Source organism: Polistes dominula, unplaced genomic scaffold (assembly GCF_049000335.1).
Source record: "Polistes dominula isolate Pdom_NZ unplaced genomic scaffold, Pdom_raw_medaka contig_31, whole genome shotgun sequence".
NCBI lineage: Eukaryota > Metazoa > Arthropoda > Insecta > Hymenoptera > Vespidae > Polistes > Polistes dominula.
In genome coordinates this window covers 7,143,132-7,161,636 of record NW_028300925.1, presented here as the reverse complement: position 1 = coordinate 7,161,636, position 18,505 = coordinate 7,143,132, and the positions used below count along the sequence as shown (strand labels likewise).

Below are 18,505 nucleotides of genomic sequence, written 5' to 3'. Positions count from 1 at the left end.
GTAATATTTAATCGTAAGCGTGTAAGCGTGCCAAAAGTGATACCATGGCTAACACAAGAGAGTTTTGGAATCAATTGTTTCGGCCTATCGTGGCTTTTCGGATTAAAGTGAAACTTGGAGTAGGTACTATCTAAGCCCTCTCTCCCGAAACGCTACGGGGGTCTTGAATTTTGGTGGGTTTTGCTACGACGACAACAACCGCAAAACTTTACGGACATAGTCCGCCAATCTCAGTTTCCGAGTAAAAGTCACCAAAATCGAATGACTCTTCTTCTCGATCTTTCTTATTTCCTTCCTTTCTTCCATTCTTTTCTATTTATCTATCTTTATCTTTATCTTTCTATCTCGTAGCATTTGATAAGCAAGAAAATCGAATTCGATTGGATAAAATAAAGTTTTGACTCTCTTATTTTCCTAATAAAATATTGAAGATTTTTTTTCTTCTTCTTGTTTAGTTATTCATACTGATCAAAAACAATTAACGTTTTAGAGAAAGAGAAAGAGAAAGAGAAAGAGAAAGAGAAAGAGAAAGAGAAAGAGAAAAAGAAAGAGAAAGAGAAAGAGAGAGAGAGAGAGAGAGAGAGAGAGAGAGGACAGTCATGAGAGTTTGTGACGATTAAATGTTTAAGAACTATTCTCCCATGAGAATTTTCTAAATGGATATTTAGAAACTTCAACCTTTGAAAAATATTACTCTGAGCAATTTATTATTATATTATTGAGAACTATATTTTTCTTGATTTTATTTCATACTGATTTAAAAATATATCTTAAGATATTTTTTTGAAGTATACCTCTAATTCGCGCGCGCGTATTATTTCTAATTAATACAAATATTAATTTGTATTTGGTATTTGTTATTATTTTTTATAATTTTGTATTTTATTTTTGTTATATTGTGTATTTTATTTTTGTTTTATTATATATTTTATTTTTATTCAATTCTTCATAAATATATAAAAAAATATTTATTAATTAAAAAGTGTATGTAAAAGTAAAAGTTATTCACGCTTTAAATTTATATTATTTTTTTTTAGAGAAAAATGAAACCAAAATAAATATGGGGGATTAAAGTTCTATAATTTATTAAATGTAAACGCGTAAATTAAATTGTAATATCTGATAGACCGATAATATGTTCTTTGATATTTTATATAGTTTTTTTTTTTTGACTTGATAGATATTTTTTCTTCTTTTTTCTTTTCCCTTTTGAAGTCTCTGGAGCACGCGAAGAAAAACGGAGTTAATAGAAATTCATGAAAATTTCATTCGCAAGTTGGAGGCGTCAGTCAAGCCGAGCGTTGAGCCGCATATCAAACAGTCCCTCTGTTTTTCTCACTTCTACTTCTTCTTCTTCTTCTTCTTCTTCTTCTTTGCATTTATTCTCTCTCTTTTTCTCTCTTTTACACATATACATGTACTAACATAAGAGATAATACAATAGAATTTCTGCATTATTGCTAGTACTTTAAACTAGTAAGAATTTCAACAAGACAGTAACTCGCAATTATCCATTGAAACTTCAAATTCCTTCGTTTCTTATCAAACAGTACAACCTAGAACGATGATTCTTATCGACGTATTTATTCTCACGAGTACTATTATCGTGTTATCTAACGGTGAAATCAAAATGGAAAAGAGATGGAACAAATTTATTCGTTGGAAAACGATTCCCTATGCTTTGTTCGAATTACATTATTCATCCAAACTACCTAGTAACATTCGCTTTTCCAATGACATTCTTCAATCGTCATTCGTACCAATTAAAACAATATATCCGTTTAATCAACACATATTTTCTTCTTTCTTTCTTTTATTTATTATATTTTAACAATCAACATTGTATAAGATTCATTTTTTTTTTTTAATCGAGAATTTAATATCCAATGTTTATGCCAAATTTTGATAGGAAAGTTTTTTGATCAATCGGATTATGAATTTACTAAATCATTTTATAATTAAACGAAATCTTTAAAATATTCACATAAATCCAGTTCTAAAAAAAAAAAAAAAAGAAATAGTATCACTCAACAGATAGAAATGTAATAAAACTTCAAAATTTCCAGTTATTATAAATAACACATTAAAAAAAAAAAGTAAATTAAACGTAATAAAATTCTCAAGATAAAAACTGATAAATCGAATAACGATTGGACTTTGATTAACCGCTTTTATAAATACATAAATTCTAATTATCATGTGACAAGTGAAGATTACGAACACAGCATCTATTTTCTTCAATTTGGATTTCAAGAAGAAAAGTGGAAATGTCCTTTTTGATAGCACCACTAAAGAAAGAAAGGGAGACAGAGACAGAGACAGACAGAAAGGAAGAAAAAAAGAAAAGAAGGAGAAGAAAATGAAGAAGAAGAAGAAATAGAAGGAGAAGTAGTAGAAGAAGTAGAAGAAGAAGTAAAAGTAAGGGATGGATCGGGGTCTCTTCTACGGTCGGATGGCTGGGTGCCTAATTGAAAGAGGTTTTCCGTGGGCGAGGAGGGTAGACATCAGCAGAGCGAACCTTCAGCGTTTCCAAGGAAACCCCCGTGCGGTGGGTACTCGTGTGGAGAGGGCCTCAGGTACACCAATCCGGGTGCGAGAGAAAGGCGCCGGCGCTTCAGCAACCGGGCTGTGCTATCGAGCGTTGCTATCAAAGATTTCTTGACTTGCCATGGCGGACTACTACTACACAACTACGTAGACGATAAAGGACGAAGACAATGACGACTTTTTTAGGAAAAAAAAAATTTAGATCGACCCATTCATACTTTATTTGGGAATATTTTCCAATTATAAACTATTCCCCCCTTTTTCACCCTGCCCCTACTACTACTATCAATGTTATTTTCTTTTTACGAATTTTTGTGATAAACTTAATTGGGTTTAATATTTTGGGGATGTTTTTTTGTTTTGAGAGAAGAAAGATAGAGAATTATTAACTTTTTTTTTAGTTGATATTTTATCTTTGTCGATTTAAAATTATTGTTAGGTGAAAATAAGTTTGATTATTTAATCAACGATTATATAGAGAAAGTATTTAGAATTAGGTACAAATACTTTTTTAATTTTATACTTTATGCAATATTTTACCTAATAATTTTATACAAACTAAAATATTATTCCAAATAATTCATAGATAAATTTTAACTTAATTAATTTCAGATAAATATTTTAAAAAGAAAATCTTTAATAAACTTAATATAAAAATAGGACGGTGTTTAATATAATTTCGTAAATATTTCAAACATAAATAGATAGAACGACAATAATGATTATTATATTATCATTATCTAAACACCAATTTCAATTCTCGATCAATTTGTTATACCAAATAAACAATTGTATCGTAAAGTGAATGAAATGAATGGTAATCCGTTTTAGAAATAATTCACATGATTCCAGTATTAAAACGTACTCGATGATACGATGGTTTTGCGACGGGTGGTGGTGGTGGTGGTGGTGATGGTGGAGTCGAGGAAAAGAGGAAAATCGCTGCTACTTCATTAATCGCCGTTAATTATCAACTATTATACACGGGACCGTGTACGGCATTTTCGTATAACGAAAACGATCGTTGCTTTGCACCAACAACGATAATCATTCGACGAAGTGCCGTTGTTATACACCTGTTTTCGTTAATGCCAAGTGCTTAATTATATACTTTAACGTGATTATCGATTACTTTTAACTGACATAAAAAGAGAGAAGAGAGAGAGAGAGAGAAAGAAAGGTATACAAAAAAAGAGATAGAGAAAGATCTCGAACTATAAAAGTACTCGTTGATTCGATTTTTTCTATCAAAGTTTATACTTCCATCGAAAAGATTCTTGAATGAGCTTATATATTTGTGGAAAAAATTCTCTCAGAAAAAAAAACGCGAAAATAAGCCGCTCAGTTATACCTATATCACAGAATCAAATCGAATTGGTGAGAATAAAATAATCAAAAGTCGTTGACTTTATCGTTGAAAAATGCACGAACCTTTGCCGGCGAGTCCGCTACGCGTTTAATTAATACTAATGGATATAATGGATTCTACATTAGATCGAGTCTTTTATTATTTGAAATGGTAGTAGAGAGATATAGGTAGAAATAGAGATAGAAATAAATATTTCCAAAAATCGCGAAGATTATTCTTGGCGAACGTTTAAGTGTAACTCGATGAGATAACAAGCATTCATAGAAAGGGGTGGTGGTAGTGGTAATGGTAGTTGTGGTTGTGATAGAGATTGTTGTTTAGGAATGAGGACTATTAAAAAAAGGAACAATATATTCGTGCCGTTAAACGAACGTTGTATAATTCAGAAAACGCAAATGAAAATAAATATATCCATCCCCTCTCCTTATACACACATACATACATACATATGTACATCATATGTACATACGTATACATCTGCTCACATTTACTGACTATGCAACGAAAAGAGTTTATGTTTCTCTCATACGTGCAAATATGCACACATGAATTAGATCTTTGTCTATGTATGTGTATATAGGAGAGAGAGAGAGAAAAAAAAGAGAAAAAATACAAATATTATTTGAACGATAAATCGTGGTGGCAGCGTTCAAATATCGCTCGTCGCGATGAACGACGACGGCAGTAGTAACACCACCCGGCAACACTAATAGCAACAGCAACGGTAACAGTAACAGTAGAAACAACCACGTCGTCATCGTCGCTTTTCACGAATCGTTTTTTCCGAAAAAAATAAAAAACAAACGATAAACGAAAAAAAAGAACGGACGACAACGCGTTTCGCTTTGGATAGAAGGTGAGGAATGGGCGAAGGGGTGAGGATGAAGGGGGTTTGTAGAGGATTCGAACAGAGGGTATAGAGGGGTTGAAGTGGGGTGAAAAAAAGTGACGGTCGAAGTGGACGAAAGCGATTCCCCCCTACCCCTACCTCTTCCTCTGGTTCTCTCACAGTTCCTCATCGCCAGGGGTCAATGGCTTTTTTTCATTCGGTCCGAACTGATTTTAGAACGAACGAACGAGTGCAAAACGTTATTTCTTACCGTCAATCATTTGACGAATTTTAATTTCGTCGGATCGTTTCGTTTAGTTTCTGTAACTGTTTCGCTTCAGTTATATACTTGGTGTTTCAAATAAAACTCAATCATCTCGATTCTTTGCAAAAAGAGATAGCCCGCCTCCCTTTCTGTCCTGTTCCCACCCTCTTTCCCCAGTACCAACCCTCGTTCCCACCTGATTCCAGCTATCGGCGTTGAGACAAAAGCTTTTTTCAGTCGGTGCATTCATTAAAAAGACTAACCGGTCTATTTTGGGATCGAGTATATCGGCACTTTACGATTTTAATTACGCGTATTTTAATCCGCCCAGGAGACATTTTCTATTTCCGGGGGCCAGGTGCTCGCTTATATACATACAAAATACACACACACACACACACACACACACACACACACATATATATATATATATTATATACATGAAACAGCGAACGAACGAGCTTTATTAGACTCTCCTCTCCGTGCAGAGCCGATTTAAATTTAATCATAATGAAGAGTCGATTAAAATTGCAATCGTCCGCGGAATAGAACCCATAGCGCCGAGCAGTTAACGTCTGCTAACAGGCATTTAACTTAACTACCTCAGGTAACTGCTCGTTTCTAGGCTGAAGGGTCCTTTCGATTACTACTGCTCGGCAAATTTTATTGGCTCGGTCCACCTTCCTTGTCCTCCTTTTATATATACATACACTCCACGTGACTTTTTTCCCGCCCGTTGAAAACAGAAAGAAAGAACAAAATCCGAAAATAAAAGGACTACTCTCCAAAGCGATTCTCGATTTGTCCATTTTTACGATTGTCTCGTTGATAACTTTCATCTGGTTGTTCTATTATTTTCATGAAATTTCTTTTGCCAATTTTCTATATATAATATTAGATTTGTAAATTATTTGTTTCGATAATTATGACTACGTTTTAGATGAAAAATATATCCATGGAAATTAATTTTATTTAAATTTTAAAAATTTGTTAACTTAGTTTTCTGTCATAATTATTGATAAATGGGTTAATATTAGTATTAACGTTTTAAAATAAAAATTAAATGAATACAAAAATTATCTAACACACAAATATTACAATTAAATAAAAAAAGTAACTAATAAGTAAGATTAGTTTTAAAAGAATGATATTATAATATTTTTTTAAAAGAATATTCTCTAAAGTAAACAAGTTTTTATTCCCGTACAACTATAAAGAAAGGAGTATGACGTGTCTCGAAGTATATATCCCAGGACGATATCGAAGGACTTTTCAGAAAAATCAAAGCTCGAATCGACATAGGATGTGTTAGGATACTTTGCTAAAAGTCGCATATGCCGTGTGCAAGTGAGAGAAACGGGGAGAAGGAATAAGGGCCCGTCGCTTGCCTTCTGCAAAGTATTGCTTTCAAAATATCCCATGGGATACAGTCGAATGGCTATGTCATTCCGTTTTCCTATGGGAGAAACAAGTGACTACGTCGCGAGGGTAAACGCGCTTCGTTATTGTCCCGACGGTAACGTTCCAAAACGAAGACGTTCTTGCTTCCTTTCACCTTTACTTGACAACGAATCTATCTTCTGATTTTCTGTATTGATCCTTCGAAATATTTCGTTACAATTTGTTACTTTTACAAATTTTTAAAACAACAATTTTTTTTCGTATCTTTGTACATTATCAAATTATTTTGAAATCGTTTCGAAGCTACATACATTTGTTTGCAAAATTTTTATTACGTGTTTAAAAATATTTTTAATAAATTCTAAAATATATATATTCGATTTTAATATTAAAATTGTGTACAAATTGCTTAGTATTTAATATTTTTGAAGAATATTTCAGATTGACTTGTTTTCTTTTATTAGATGGAATCTATTTCTTTAAAACAAAAAACAAAAAAACAAAAAAATTTATTTCAAGACTTATTATAAATTTTAAAATATTTCGTTGTATTTTTAAACATATTTTAATTTAAATTGAGGATAAAAATAAATAAAAAAAGTATCAATAACGAAATAATCGTTCATCTTTTGTACGCGAGTAAGAATATCCTAAAAATAAACGAGACCAGTAATTAATATAAATGAATGTGAACAAAATAGATGAATAAATAAATAAATAATTGGAAAGCATTGAAAAGGCAATAAATATATAAACACAGATTATCCATTTAACGTTCTAACGACATTTATACGGTATATGGGTATTAATTAACAATAATTATTATTATTATCTCTAATCATCATGATGATGAACACGATGATAATCGAAGTTGTCTCAGAATGTTATGGGAAAATTTTGGCATGATCGATAAACCCTATATACAAACTATTTCGATGCGATTTAGCATGGCGGAGTAACAACGTGGCAGTAGTTACATACGATAGGTGGTCAGACACGCGAGAACGGACGCTCCACACACTTTATGGTTTCCAGGGTGTTTCGCAGTAGATAGAGGAAACACACACCTGAATTATACGTTCAACCAAAACTACGATAGGAGACGCACCAGTTCGCCGGCTCGTTTAAATCATCACCGTTTTCCTCGTTGTTTACCGTGGGCAAAACATCGATTAGCGCGTTGCCCAAATTAACGACGATCGTTCTCTGTTATATATATATACATAAAACATCTACGTATATAAATATAAATACATACATGCACACGAGCATATCTATAAGCGTATAAAATAACGACATATAAAATATTCGCGAGTGTCCAAACATTTTTCCTCACGTTTATAATAATCGAAAATATTTTGTTATACTACTTTTATCAACGTGTGATATCCCTTTTAAACGAAACATACAAAAAAGGACAACAAATAAAAATAGCAAAAATAAGAATAAAGAAAATATATAACAAAAATTTCTCTTCAAAGAAAAGTGTTTTGAAAAAAGTAGGTGTGTGCGTATTTAGAGTATCATCCGTAGTAGTAGATGGTGGCGGTGGTGGTGGGATATCGTCCGTCGTGCGTCCCAACAACGCGACCAACCGCGAAGATATTCAGAAGCGTCTGCTATGCAGTAGCCTATGCATTTTAAGGGAGGCCTGATTTTTAATGCCGTATAAATATGCATAGGATACGATATTAGCTCTTACGTGTCGTCGTCGTCGTCGTCGTAGTCGTCGTCGTCGTAGTCATCGTCGTTGTCACCCCTGCAACACACCGAAAACCGTACCCACCACTGGCCGTCCGAAAAATATCACGCGGGATTTGTGCGTATGAGTTTATCTATGTGTGTGTGTTTGTGTGAATTCTCGACGTATACACCAACAACAACAACAACGACAATAACGCAACTCGTGATACAAAGATACCATTATTTTCTTCCTTCTTCTGCTCCCTTTTCCAAGTCTATATATATATACATGCATGTACATATGTATTTATTTGTGTATATGTATATATGTGCTTATATACACGTTGCGTGGCAGGAATATGGAGAAGCATCGCGTTAGCATTGGGGTTCTCAATGGATAAACTGTGTCGCTGCGGTGACCCCAGGGAGCATCATCTAATGCCCATTTTGTTATGACGTCTACCAACCTCTGAATAATTTCACTACCACCAAACCTGCCGGATACTGATTATCCTAAAGCTCTCTTCTCATCCGCTTCGATTAAATTCGTCCTGCCGAACGGGCTATTTCTTTTTTTCTTTTTTTTTTTAATTTTTTTCTATTTTTTCTATGACCATTTTAACAACTTTTATTCCAATCTTTTTTTTATTGCCTCTTTTAATTGGATTTTTTTATCCACAAAATTGGTCTATGGGTTTACGAAGTCTATGGTTTTGTTTATTACTATAATATTTAAATATTGTAATACGTGTGTACGTTGAAAGAGAAGTGTGGGGGTGGGAATTTGATGGTTTTTATATGAGCAGAGTGTGAATATTATTCGGTGAAACGATTCGAAGTATATTCGTGTCGTTAGTAATGAATAAAATTATAAGGTCAATTTTCACTATTAAATGGTTCCATAAAAGTGAGTCTATTTTTCTATCTCTTTACGTAAATATGAATTGGATGTGTATGTGTATGTGTATGTGTGAAAGAGAGAGTGAGAAAGAGTAAAAAGAGTTATAATACGTGATCGTTCATAAATGTGAAATGAATTCGTTCGTAATATTTGAATTAAAAGTGGAAAAGTGGGATTTAATTAATTGCGGAAGAAGTCGATTTTCGTTCGTATAAAAAACTGTTAGAAAATTAAACACTATATATATATAGTGTTTAATTTTCTAACAGTTTTTTATACGAACGAAAATATATATAATGTATTAAATAAAAAAATAAATAAAATAAATATATATAATATATATATGTATCCGTACATAACCATATAAATATGGTTTATTGAGTAGGAAAAAGATAGCTATCAGGATAGAAAATAAATCAGGTATATTAGTTCCATAGGCAATGGCACAATTCGTGCTAATTTCACGACGGGTTTTCTAAGCCAAAGATATTGCACGCGTGAAATAATAATAAAGTATATAAATGGATCAAGTTTACGACGAAGCGGACGGTGCATGCTAGAAGGTTTTATGTATGCGAGACCGTCGTTGTCGTTGTCGTTGTCGTTGTCGTTGTCGTTGTCGTTGTCGTTGTCGTTGTCGTTGTCGTTGTCGTTGTTGTTGTCGTTGTCGTCGTCGTCGTATGAATGTCGTATGAATTTTATCGTCCTATTCACGACACAAACACTTTACGAGATTTTCCTACCTTGCTTGAGAATGGACCTTCGTCGAGTTTTCTTCCCTTTTCTATATATACACGATCAATTCAATTTTCGTTTTTCGTAACGTTCAATTGATGTAATTAAAAATCGCGACATTTGATCGATTATTAAATATTAATTTATACAAATTATTTATCAATGTAAGTTTGAAAAACAAAATTTAAGATAAACTTCAAAGGTTGAAATAATAATTTAGTTAGCTTAGTGGTTTCTATTTTCTTTTTATACACTCGGTTTGTGTAAATTTACTCTACAAACGATGTAATTGTTTTATAAGGTGACTGAAGTTTATTAATTAATTTTGATAATGAAATGGAACGGTAACAAAAAACATTTTTATAAAACCTACCGCAAATACGCATTTGATTTTTTTACCGAACATTTTGTAATTGAGAGACAAAAAAACAATAAAACGCAGAATTAAGCAAAATTTCGAACACCAACTTTGATATTTTCATTTTCAATATAAAAAGAAAAAAATTACTTGGTTATTTATATTAATATTTAAGGATACGATATCAGACTTTTGGATTTAGGATTGTTGTATAGACAAGAGAAAGGTTCTGTTTGATTTTTAATTCTACGGGATGTTAAAATCCGGAGGATCCGCTAATGGCAGGGCGAAAATCTCTGCCGACGACGGAATGTAACGTGAAACAGTAGGTGGTCCGGGTAATGCGTCTTGCAACCCTCGGACAGGAGAGCCCGTAGCACCATCATCAATCAGGGCTGGTGCACATCCTGCGCGAACTTATATAGTATTTATTCTCATTAGGTCTCTCTACCGAGAGATGGACGAGTAAATGTCACCATATAAATTCTACAGAAAATATGTCTCCTACCGATATGAATTATTTCATCGAGGAAAAATGATTCCACGCGGATAATGGACCACTGAGATTAGATTTTTCACAAAAAAGGTTACGTGTTACCTTAAATGACAATAAATCAAGATTAATCAAGATCGCATTAACTTAACGCGCAAATCATTGCAATTTTAAAGACGCCTAAACTTTGTTCAATGATCAACATTGACTTATTATACGATCTATTTAACAACTAATTTTACGTGGATGTTGCTTTAATATTACAACTTAAATCATAATTATCAATAATTAAAAAATCTTTAAGATCTTCTTCATTTCCAAACTTTTCACATCGATCGCGATAATTTTGTCGTAAATAATAATCTTTACCACAATTTATATAATTCTCCGAGTTTCCAATACTTGAACGTCTCCAATTTTAAAAACTCTTACAATAAAATCCTACAAATTTGCTTTTATCTATGATCAATTCTAAAAGATCTAAATTTATCGATACTATTACATACCAAAAAGCGATAATATAAAAATCTTCAATTATTCCATCCCTTTAATAAGGGTTAAAGATAAAAAAAAAGAAACCTCACAGTTATTCTTGGATCTGACAACAAGAGAAGTACTTCGCGTCTCACGATAAATTATTACAAATTGAATGTTTTTATAAATATCAAAATATTAGGTCGAGAAATTGTAAGTTAAAAGGATAACCAAAAAAGAAATGACAAAAAAAAATATGACAGGAGTAAAGATAAAACCTTTTTTACCGTTTTCTCGCTTTGGAACGGTACCGATTCGAGACGATTTTTTTTTCGGTGAAAACGAGTCAGACTATTCTTCAATGGCGCACTGAAAGCTACTTCTATATATCTTCGAGGTCTCGGGCAGATCCCGGCGCTTGCCTTGATGGCAAGCTCAATTTATATCAGCGCCTGCTGAGACCCCTTTTACGAGGTCTCGCCGTGGTAACACTCTATCCCCTGCTCCCTTCTGTCCCTTCCCCTTTCCATTCCTTTCCTTTCCTTTCCTTTTCTTCCCTCTCTTCTTCCTCTTTCAACCCCCCCTTATCATCCCTTAGCTTCCAGCAGAACGTTGCAGCTTGTCCTGAACACTCCACCCTCGCTAACCTCGAAATTCTACCCTTGCCAGTCCGAAGCGAGCTTTCTTCTTCGCCATCTTCGAGACACCAGCCGACTCTTTTCCATCCCCTTTCCACCCTCCACCTTTCTTTCTCTTCTTTCTTTTTTTCTCTTCTATTTTTTCTTCTTCTTTTTCTTATCCAAAGAGGACTCAAGGGTTCTTTCGAACTTAAACTTAAGCCGTTCGCGATCGACGTAAGGAAATAGAAAAAGTCAACTTTGATTTCTTTTCAACTGTCTGCCTTCTTTCTTTTCTATTTTTCTTTTTTTTGTGAAGAATAAAAATCTACGTACATTAAAAAAAAAAAAAACAATAATATTGAAATGATTTAATTTTTATTAAAATATTTCATATTGTGTGTTTATTACTAATTTAAATAAATAATCTGTAATTCACGTGTAAAAAGAAGAAAGTTAAAGAGAGCGATAGAAAATATATTTAAATGATTAGATGTATATAGTACTATGAACAGTATCGATTAACATAATAAAAAAAAATAATATATAGATATAACAGAAAAAAAGTGATCTTCCAAAAATAATTATCTATCAATGCAAATGAAATATTAATAAATGTTTTCAATAAATCATTAATAAAGCAAAATCTTTAGACATACACATTTAAATACTCAATAAACAATTGAGATAAATATTGTTAAATAAAAATTTCAATGCACGTTTCCGTGGTACGGATCGTTAACAGAAGAAAAGAGAGATAAAGAGAGAGAGAAAGAGAAAGAGACAATAGTGATTACTCGAAAACGGCACGTCCGTTTCCACCCACGCCGTGATTCCAGGTGCTTCTTGGGAACAGCTGGCATGGCGCACGCGCCTTGCCAAGTACTATGCGGTGATTGATCAATTTTTAAAAAGCAATGTTCCTAATTGACCGCACGATTCGATCCGATCCACAAAAGAATGAGAAAGAAAGATAGAGATAGAAAACATAGTATTCATCATTGAAAAAGGGGTCTTTTTCTAACCTCGAAGTTAAAACCTTAGTCATCTAACGAAAGGTGTGTTCGTTCGATTCGCTTTCGAAGGCAGTTGTGTTCTTCAACCTATCCCATCATCTAATATTCTTCTTTTCTACTAATATCTACTACATGGATAACCTTAGAAATCTCACGGAATGCTGACTAATCCTATCACATTAAACAACTCAAACGAGAATTAAGGTATTACTTTAATGTGAGAGTTAAAAAGGAAGGTGCTATAATATATCTCTCGAATAACGTACCACTAGTTAAAAGGAAAAATTAGATATTTTTGTGTAGTAAAATTATAAAGATAATAAAATAGAATTTATCCTTGAATTAAATATGATCTTAAATTAAACGACGATAATAACTCTATTAATAATATTTTCAGATCAAATGGATTGATAGATAGATCGTTCGATCTATCGATCGATCTAATTCACTAAACATTTATATTCGTCTTTAACTATTCTCCCTGTCGAAAGTATTATTAGAATATATTTGAATATCTATTTATAAATACTAGCCTATAGTTATAGTACACATTCTGTGGTTTTCATCTTTCATCTGATTTTGTATATATCTCATAGCGTTTCGAAAGAAAAAAAAAACACTGAAACACCATGAACTAAAAAGAATAAACCGAAACAAAAAAAAAAAAAGAAATTGAGTCGCTAATTCGGGGGCCGTAACTCAACGATATATTACATGTAGGTCCTGCTCGTCGAAAGCTCTCGTTTGCAGGCAGTTATTTCGTAACAGGAATCATTAGCGTATGGCTGCGTTAATTAGCGGAAGTTCCGCACGTACCTCTACATACGTGCTTGCAACGATGCAACTACGATGCGACGGTATTGAAAATAGTATATGTAGTATATGTGATAATATGAGATATATAAACGTTCGTTTCTGACTCTATACTGAACATATACACACACACACACACATATATATATATTTATATGTTTGTATATATGTATATATGTATATCACGCCTCCCCTTCGTGTTTTTTTCCCTCGCATGGGTTCTATCACTGATGCTCACTCGGCGTGGAACGGCGAATTATCCATGGGCTTTTAGCCATAGTTCTAGCGTGAAATCAGTGCAACAAACCACACCTCTAAACCCAAAGATTATGTACGAATATTCTTGTCTTTTTATAATCGAGACCAAATATTTTACACAAAAATGTTTTATTCTAATCAAATTCACTGAAATGATCTCTCAATTGAAATAAATTATAATACACATACACATAGTATACATATACATTAAATATAAAAAGCAATCATATCTAAAAATGATATACGAATGTTCTTATCTTTTCTATGATAAATTGAGGAAAATGTGATAAGAATTTATTTTACTAACTAAATTTGTTGTAATGATTAAATTAATTCATGATAATAAACTGTTACTCATATATGAATAAACACATACACACATGTACAGATTCATTGAATATTGATTTCAACGAAAATTTAATTACATTAGTTTGTCTCTTTGAGTGTTTGGTAAATGTAACTAACTTTAATTACGAATTAACAGATAACGAATTAAAGAATGGTTACTGTTGTAAATGCATTACATATAGGATGTAGTTAACAATATCGACGTTGATGTAAACGTGTGGTTTGCGGAATGAATGAGTAAGAGAAAGAGAGAGAGAGAGAACTTGATGTTGTAACTGTAACACATAACCTAAATGATTTAGCCAGAAATGCACTTAACAAAGTCTTGTTCTAATGCCATTATCTCGTCACAATCATCCATCCTTTCGTATTCTGGATGATAGAAGAGAAAGAGAGTGATTGAGATGATAGAACTGCAAGGTACTCAATAAGACAGATGTTAGGATTGATTAAGGGAGATATACTAAGACGACTCGTATCGAAATTTTCTCTACTTTTACTACGTTAGATAAATGAAGATTGAAAAACAAAATATATGTATATGTCAAAGGTTCTTGGATTCTTGGAATCTGAAAAGCGATCGTTCTGGTGGTCGTGGCAATACCTAAAGCAGGCTAGAACGTGTAAACCCCATATATCCAATTAGATTCGTATAATCCGTGCACGTTAGCAGAGAGGGTGTCTCTAGCTTCTGCGATCCCCCTTCATTCTCTCTCTCTCTCTCTCTCTCTCTCTCTTACTCTCAGTGATTGTGTGTGTGTGTAAGTGTGTGTATATATATGATTCGTTGGTGAGGCTGCGTCTGCGCAATGTACTCCAACGCTAAAGTACTAATTTATGGGCACATATGAGACGACTATAGTACGCGCTACTGTGCCAGAAAAGGGACTCTAGCTTGTGCACGGAACTATAGTGGGGAGAAACAGGAGGGTAGGGTAGGGTATGGGTAAGGTAGGGTATATCGGAGAACACAGAGGCGGGCTTTGCATGCGATATCAATAAATCAAGTCCCCGGGACCCCGGCAGCTTAGGAGGGCACTACGTGGCCAGAATCAACAGCTCATAACGTCGGCTAATAGCTACCCGCGGTGGGGTCGAAGATATTGTCCTAACGCCCAGGGACATCTTACCCACCTAGTGTTGGATTCTCTATCTCTATCTCTATCTCTCTCTCTCTCTCTCTCTCTCTCTCTCTCTCTCTCTATCTCTCTATCTATCTATCTCTATCTCTCTCTATCTCTATCTCTGTCTCTCTTTCTTTCCATCTGTTATTCTTCTTCTTCTTTTTCTTTCTTTCTTTCTTTCTTCTTTTGTTTCTTTCCTTCCAACCTACCACCACCCTCTCTAACTTACCACTGCTAACTCACTCGAAGAAAAATCGTCGTTGGTGCTTCGATAAAGAGAACCTGAAAAGATACTTGCTTCTACTAGGTAGCGTTTGCTCTTGCGCTTCGTGCCATGAAAATATCGATTTCGAGGGTTTCGCCCAACGTACCTTTACCGTGATTCTCGAATTAATACACGAATTAGTTCATGAAATATATCTGTTGTTATTTTATCGTTCTTTGGTTTGATAATTTAATGAACAAAACAAAACAAAAATGCAATTCTTTTCTTTTAATATTTTTCTTTATTTTCCAAATTCTTTGAAGGTTGTAAATTATTTTATTGTTCTTTTATTTATTTTTCGTTTATTGTAGATTTCATTGGTTTGACTTTACTTTGATATTGTATGCACATTAATTTGATTATTTAATGAAGTGGAAAATAATATGTCTTTGCGTATGTTTGTTAATATTAAAATTTAAGGACTGTCACAAACACATATTTCTTTATTCTCCCTTTTACGGGTTCAAGTCACTTCTTTATGAATACCTTCCCGCATTAACCCAATGCTATATCAAAAAGGTCCTGTCTTTTTACCGCCCTTTTTAGAGTCAACAGCAAATGGTTTTTATTTTTCCAAATAGATCACACATCCATTTTACTAAACGTACCCACGTTGCTTAATTATAGTGATCTGATGAAAAGTAATCTATATATAGTAAAGTATAATAAAGTATAATAAAGTAATCTAACGTAAAATGGAAATAGAATAAAAACGCGTTTGTTTTAAGAAATCCAACTTGTCTAAGATTTATTGCAATTCTTTCAATTTATTTCAAACAAAACTGGTGTGTGATGCATTTGTATGAATTCTTCCCATAAAATTAAATAACACGATAGCTTTGATATTTTGTTCTAAAATTATTTCTCATCAATTTTGACCAATATTTATCATACTAGTTAATAAACACAATTATTGCAAATAAAATGAATACAATTTATTATGAAAATTAACGAATGATTGTTATGGATTTAGGTATGGTTTCAAAATCGTCGAGCAAAATGGAAGAAACGTAAAAAGACAACAAATAACATGTTTGGTGCGACCGGTACTTTACTACCGTCGCATGGTTTGCCACCTTTTGGTCCAGATCTTTGCGGAGCTGGGATGTTTCAAGCACCCGCGGAGAGATGGGGAGTGAGTACAGGTCAGAAGTAAATAATTTTCTTTCTAAGTAAAACTTTATTATCTTTTTCCGAATTTTTTCCTATTATCATTTGTTCAACCTATCAAAAAACACGAGCAGGTGATTATGACAGTTGTTTGTGTCAAGAGTAATATCAATGTTTCATTTCATGACATTTCATTTCTATTACAGTACTACAATGTTTTATATCGATTTTTAAATTTGGAAGTTTTACACTCGAATTTTTACAACCCCACGTGAGGTCTTCAGAGTCAGATTAAAAAGTTCTGTTATGTATAAGTATATTGAATTTTGTGCACTTGTAAATAAAATACTAACTGAATCAATAAATAATGTCGGAATTGGTAGTATTTTGTTTATAAATTAATAATTATTTATATTATGAAATAATGTTTTTAATTGTGTCCATTGTAACAATTACCCGCCCGCATGCTTGTACTATTCTTTTTTTTTATAATTATTGCTTAAATAATGACAGGAAACACGTGATGTAGGTACAAAGTAATTAATTAGTGTCTATAATGAAAGATAATTAATATAATTTCCAAGTGTAGATAAATTAATCGATAGACACGGAGATTCACGATATGTATTATATTGCATACACACACAGACATATATATATGTATATTGGTGATTAGAATGAGATTCCTAGGTGTCACTTTAACAAGCGATATAACTAATTAGCAAAAAGTTCATATATTCGGAAGAAGAATAGGAAGAAGTCCAGTTAACGGGCAAAGTCGCGTCGACGACAACGACGACGACGGTGTTTGACTTTTAATTTAATTTCCTTCCTTCCTTCACACCGACGGAAGGTAACTTCGAATTACTTAAGTCTTTTATTATACCTTCTTTATACGAATATCTACACATTTGCTAAAAAGATGAAAAAGATGAATAAAAGAAAAAGAAAACAAAAAATCAAGAAAGAAATTGTTTAGCTTTTTGTAAGACGAATTATTTTATAATTAAAACATTTTAATTCAATTAAAATGAAATTTGATATAATATTTTCAAACTTATTTTCTCTATCTCTTTCTCTTTTTCTGTTTTATTGTAAATTGTATAACTATGAATAAGATCATATTTAATAATATATTTATCTTTTGTAGGTCTCGGCCTGGGACAAGGTGGTATGGGCATGGGTGCTTATGGACAATTAGGTCAACAAAGCCCCAGTACTCTTGGCAACTTGGGTCTTGGCAACTCTGGCCTGTCGATCAGCAGTCCTTCCCAGACGGTCTATCAAACGAATTACGGATTAAATTCTCTTGGTAAGTCAACATATTATTGTGGAAACAAATAAAATAAAACATTGAGAAAAAAATATTTCAATTAGAATATTCATTGATACGAGTTATTAGATTGGTCAATAAATAAATGTTGAAATGAACAATATTTTACATGCAAACAAAAAACCGTAAGAATATTTTATACAATATTATTCTATTAGGTTTACTTGCACACTTGTAAGTAAATTAGTAATTGAGTGAATAAATAATATCGAAATTTGGATACTGTAAAGTTACCACTGTATTCTATCTAAACTTTATATATCCTATTTATATTTTATTTTCTCTTATTCTCCATTCATACAAATAATACCGTGTTATAACTATTAACGTACGGTTAATAAAATCTCTATTACTAGTTTCAACGAGTAAGAAAGTTAACTGAAAATATCACAATATTTCGAAGTTTAAACAGCGAATATTCCAGTTCGTGGGTGCTTATGGTTGCTTCGATAATCGTCTTGCCAAACTTTTCGGACTGTGATCTTCTAAAAAGCGACGTTTATGCAAACACTATCAAAACTAAAAGAGGGAGAGAGAAGCATGTCTTTGACGAAGTCGTTAAACGT

At 32.9% G+C, this 18,505-nt stretch overlaps 1 protein-coding gene across 1 annotated transcript in view; it reads left to right on the top strand.

Annotated features, from left to right (window-relative positions):
- otp (orthopedia homeobox) overlaps positions 1-18,505 on the top strand; it is a 34,643-nt gene that overhangs the window by 7,508 nt on the left and 8,630 nt on the right. Inside the window, exons 4-5 of the mRNA XM_089171175.1 lie at positions 16,470-16,641; positions 17,757-17,918. Coding sequence (XP_089027301.1) covers positions 16,470-16,641; positions 17,757-17,918 — 334 coding nt within the window. The remainder of the gene's footprint in view (positions 1-16,469; positions 16,642-17,756; positions 17,919-18,505) is intronic.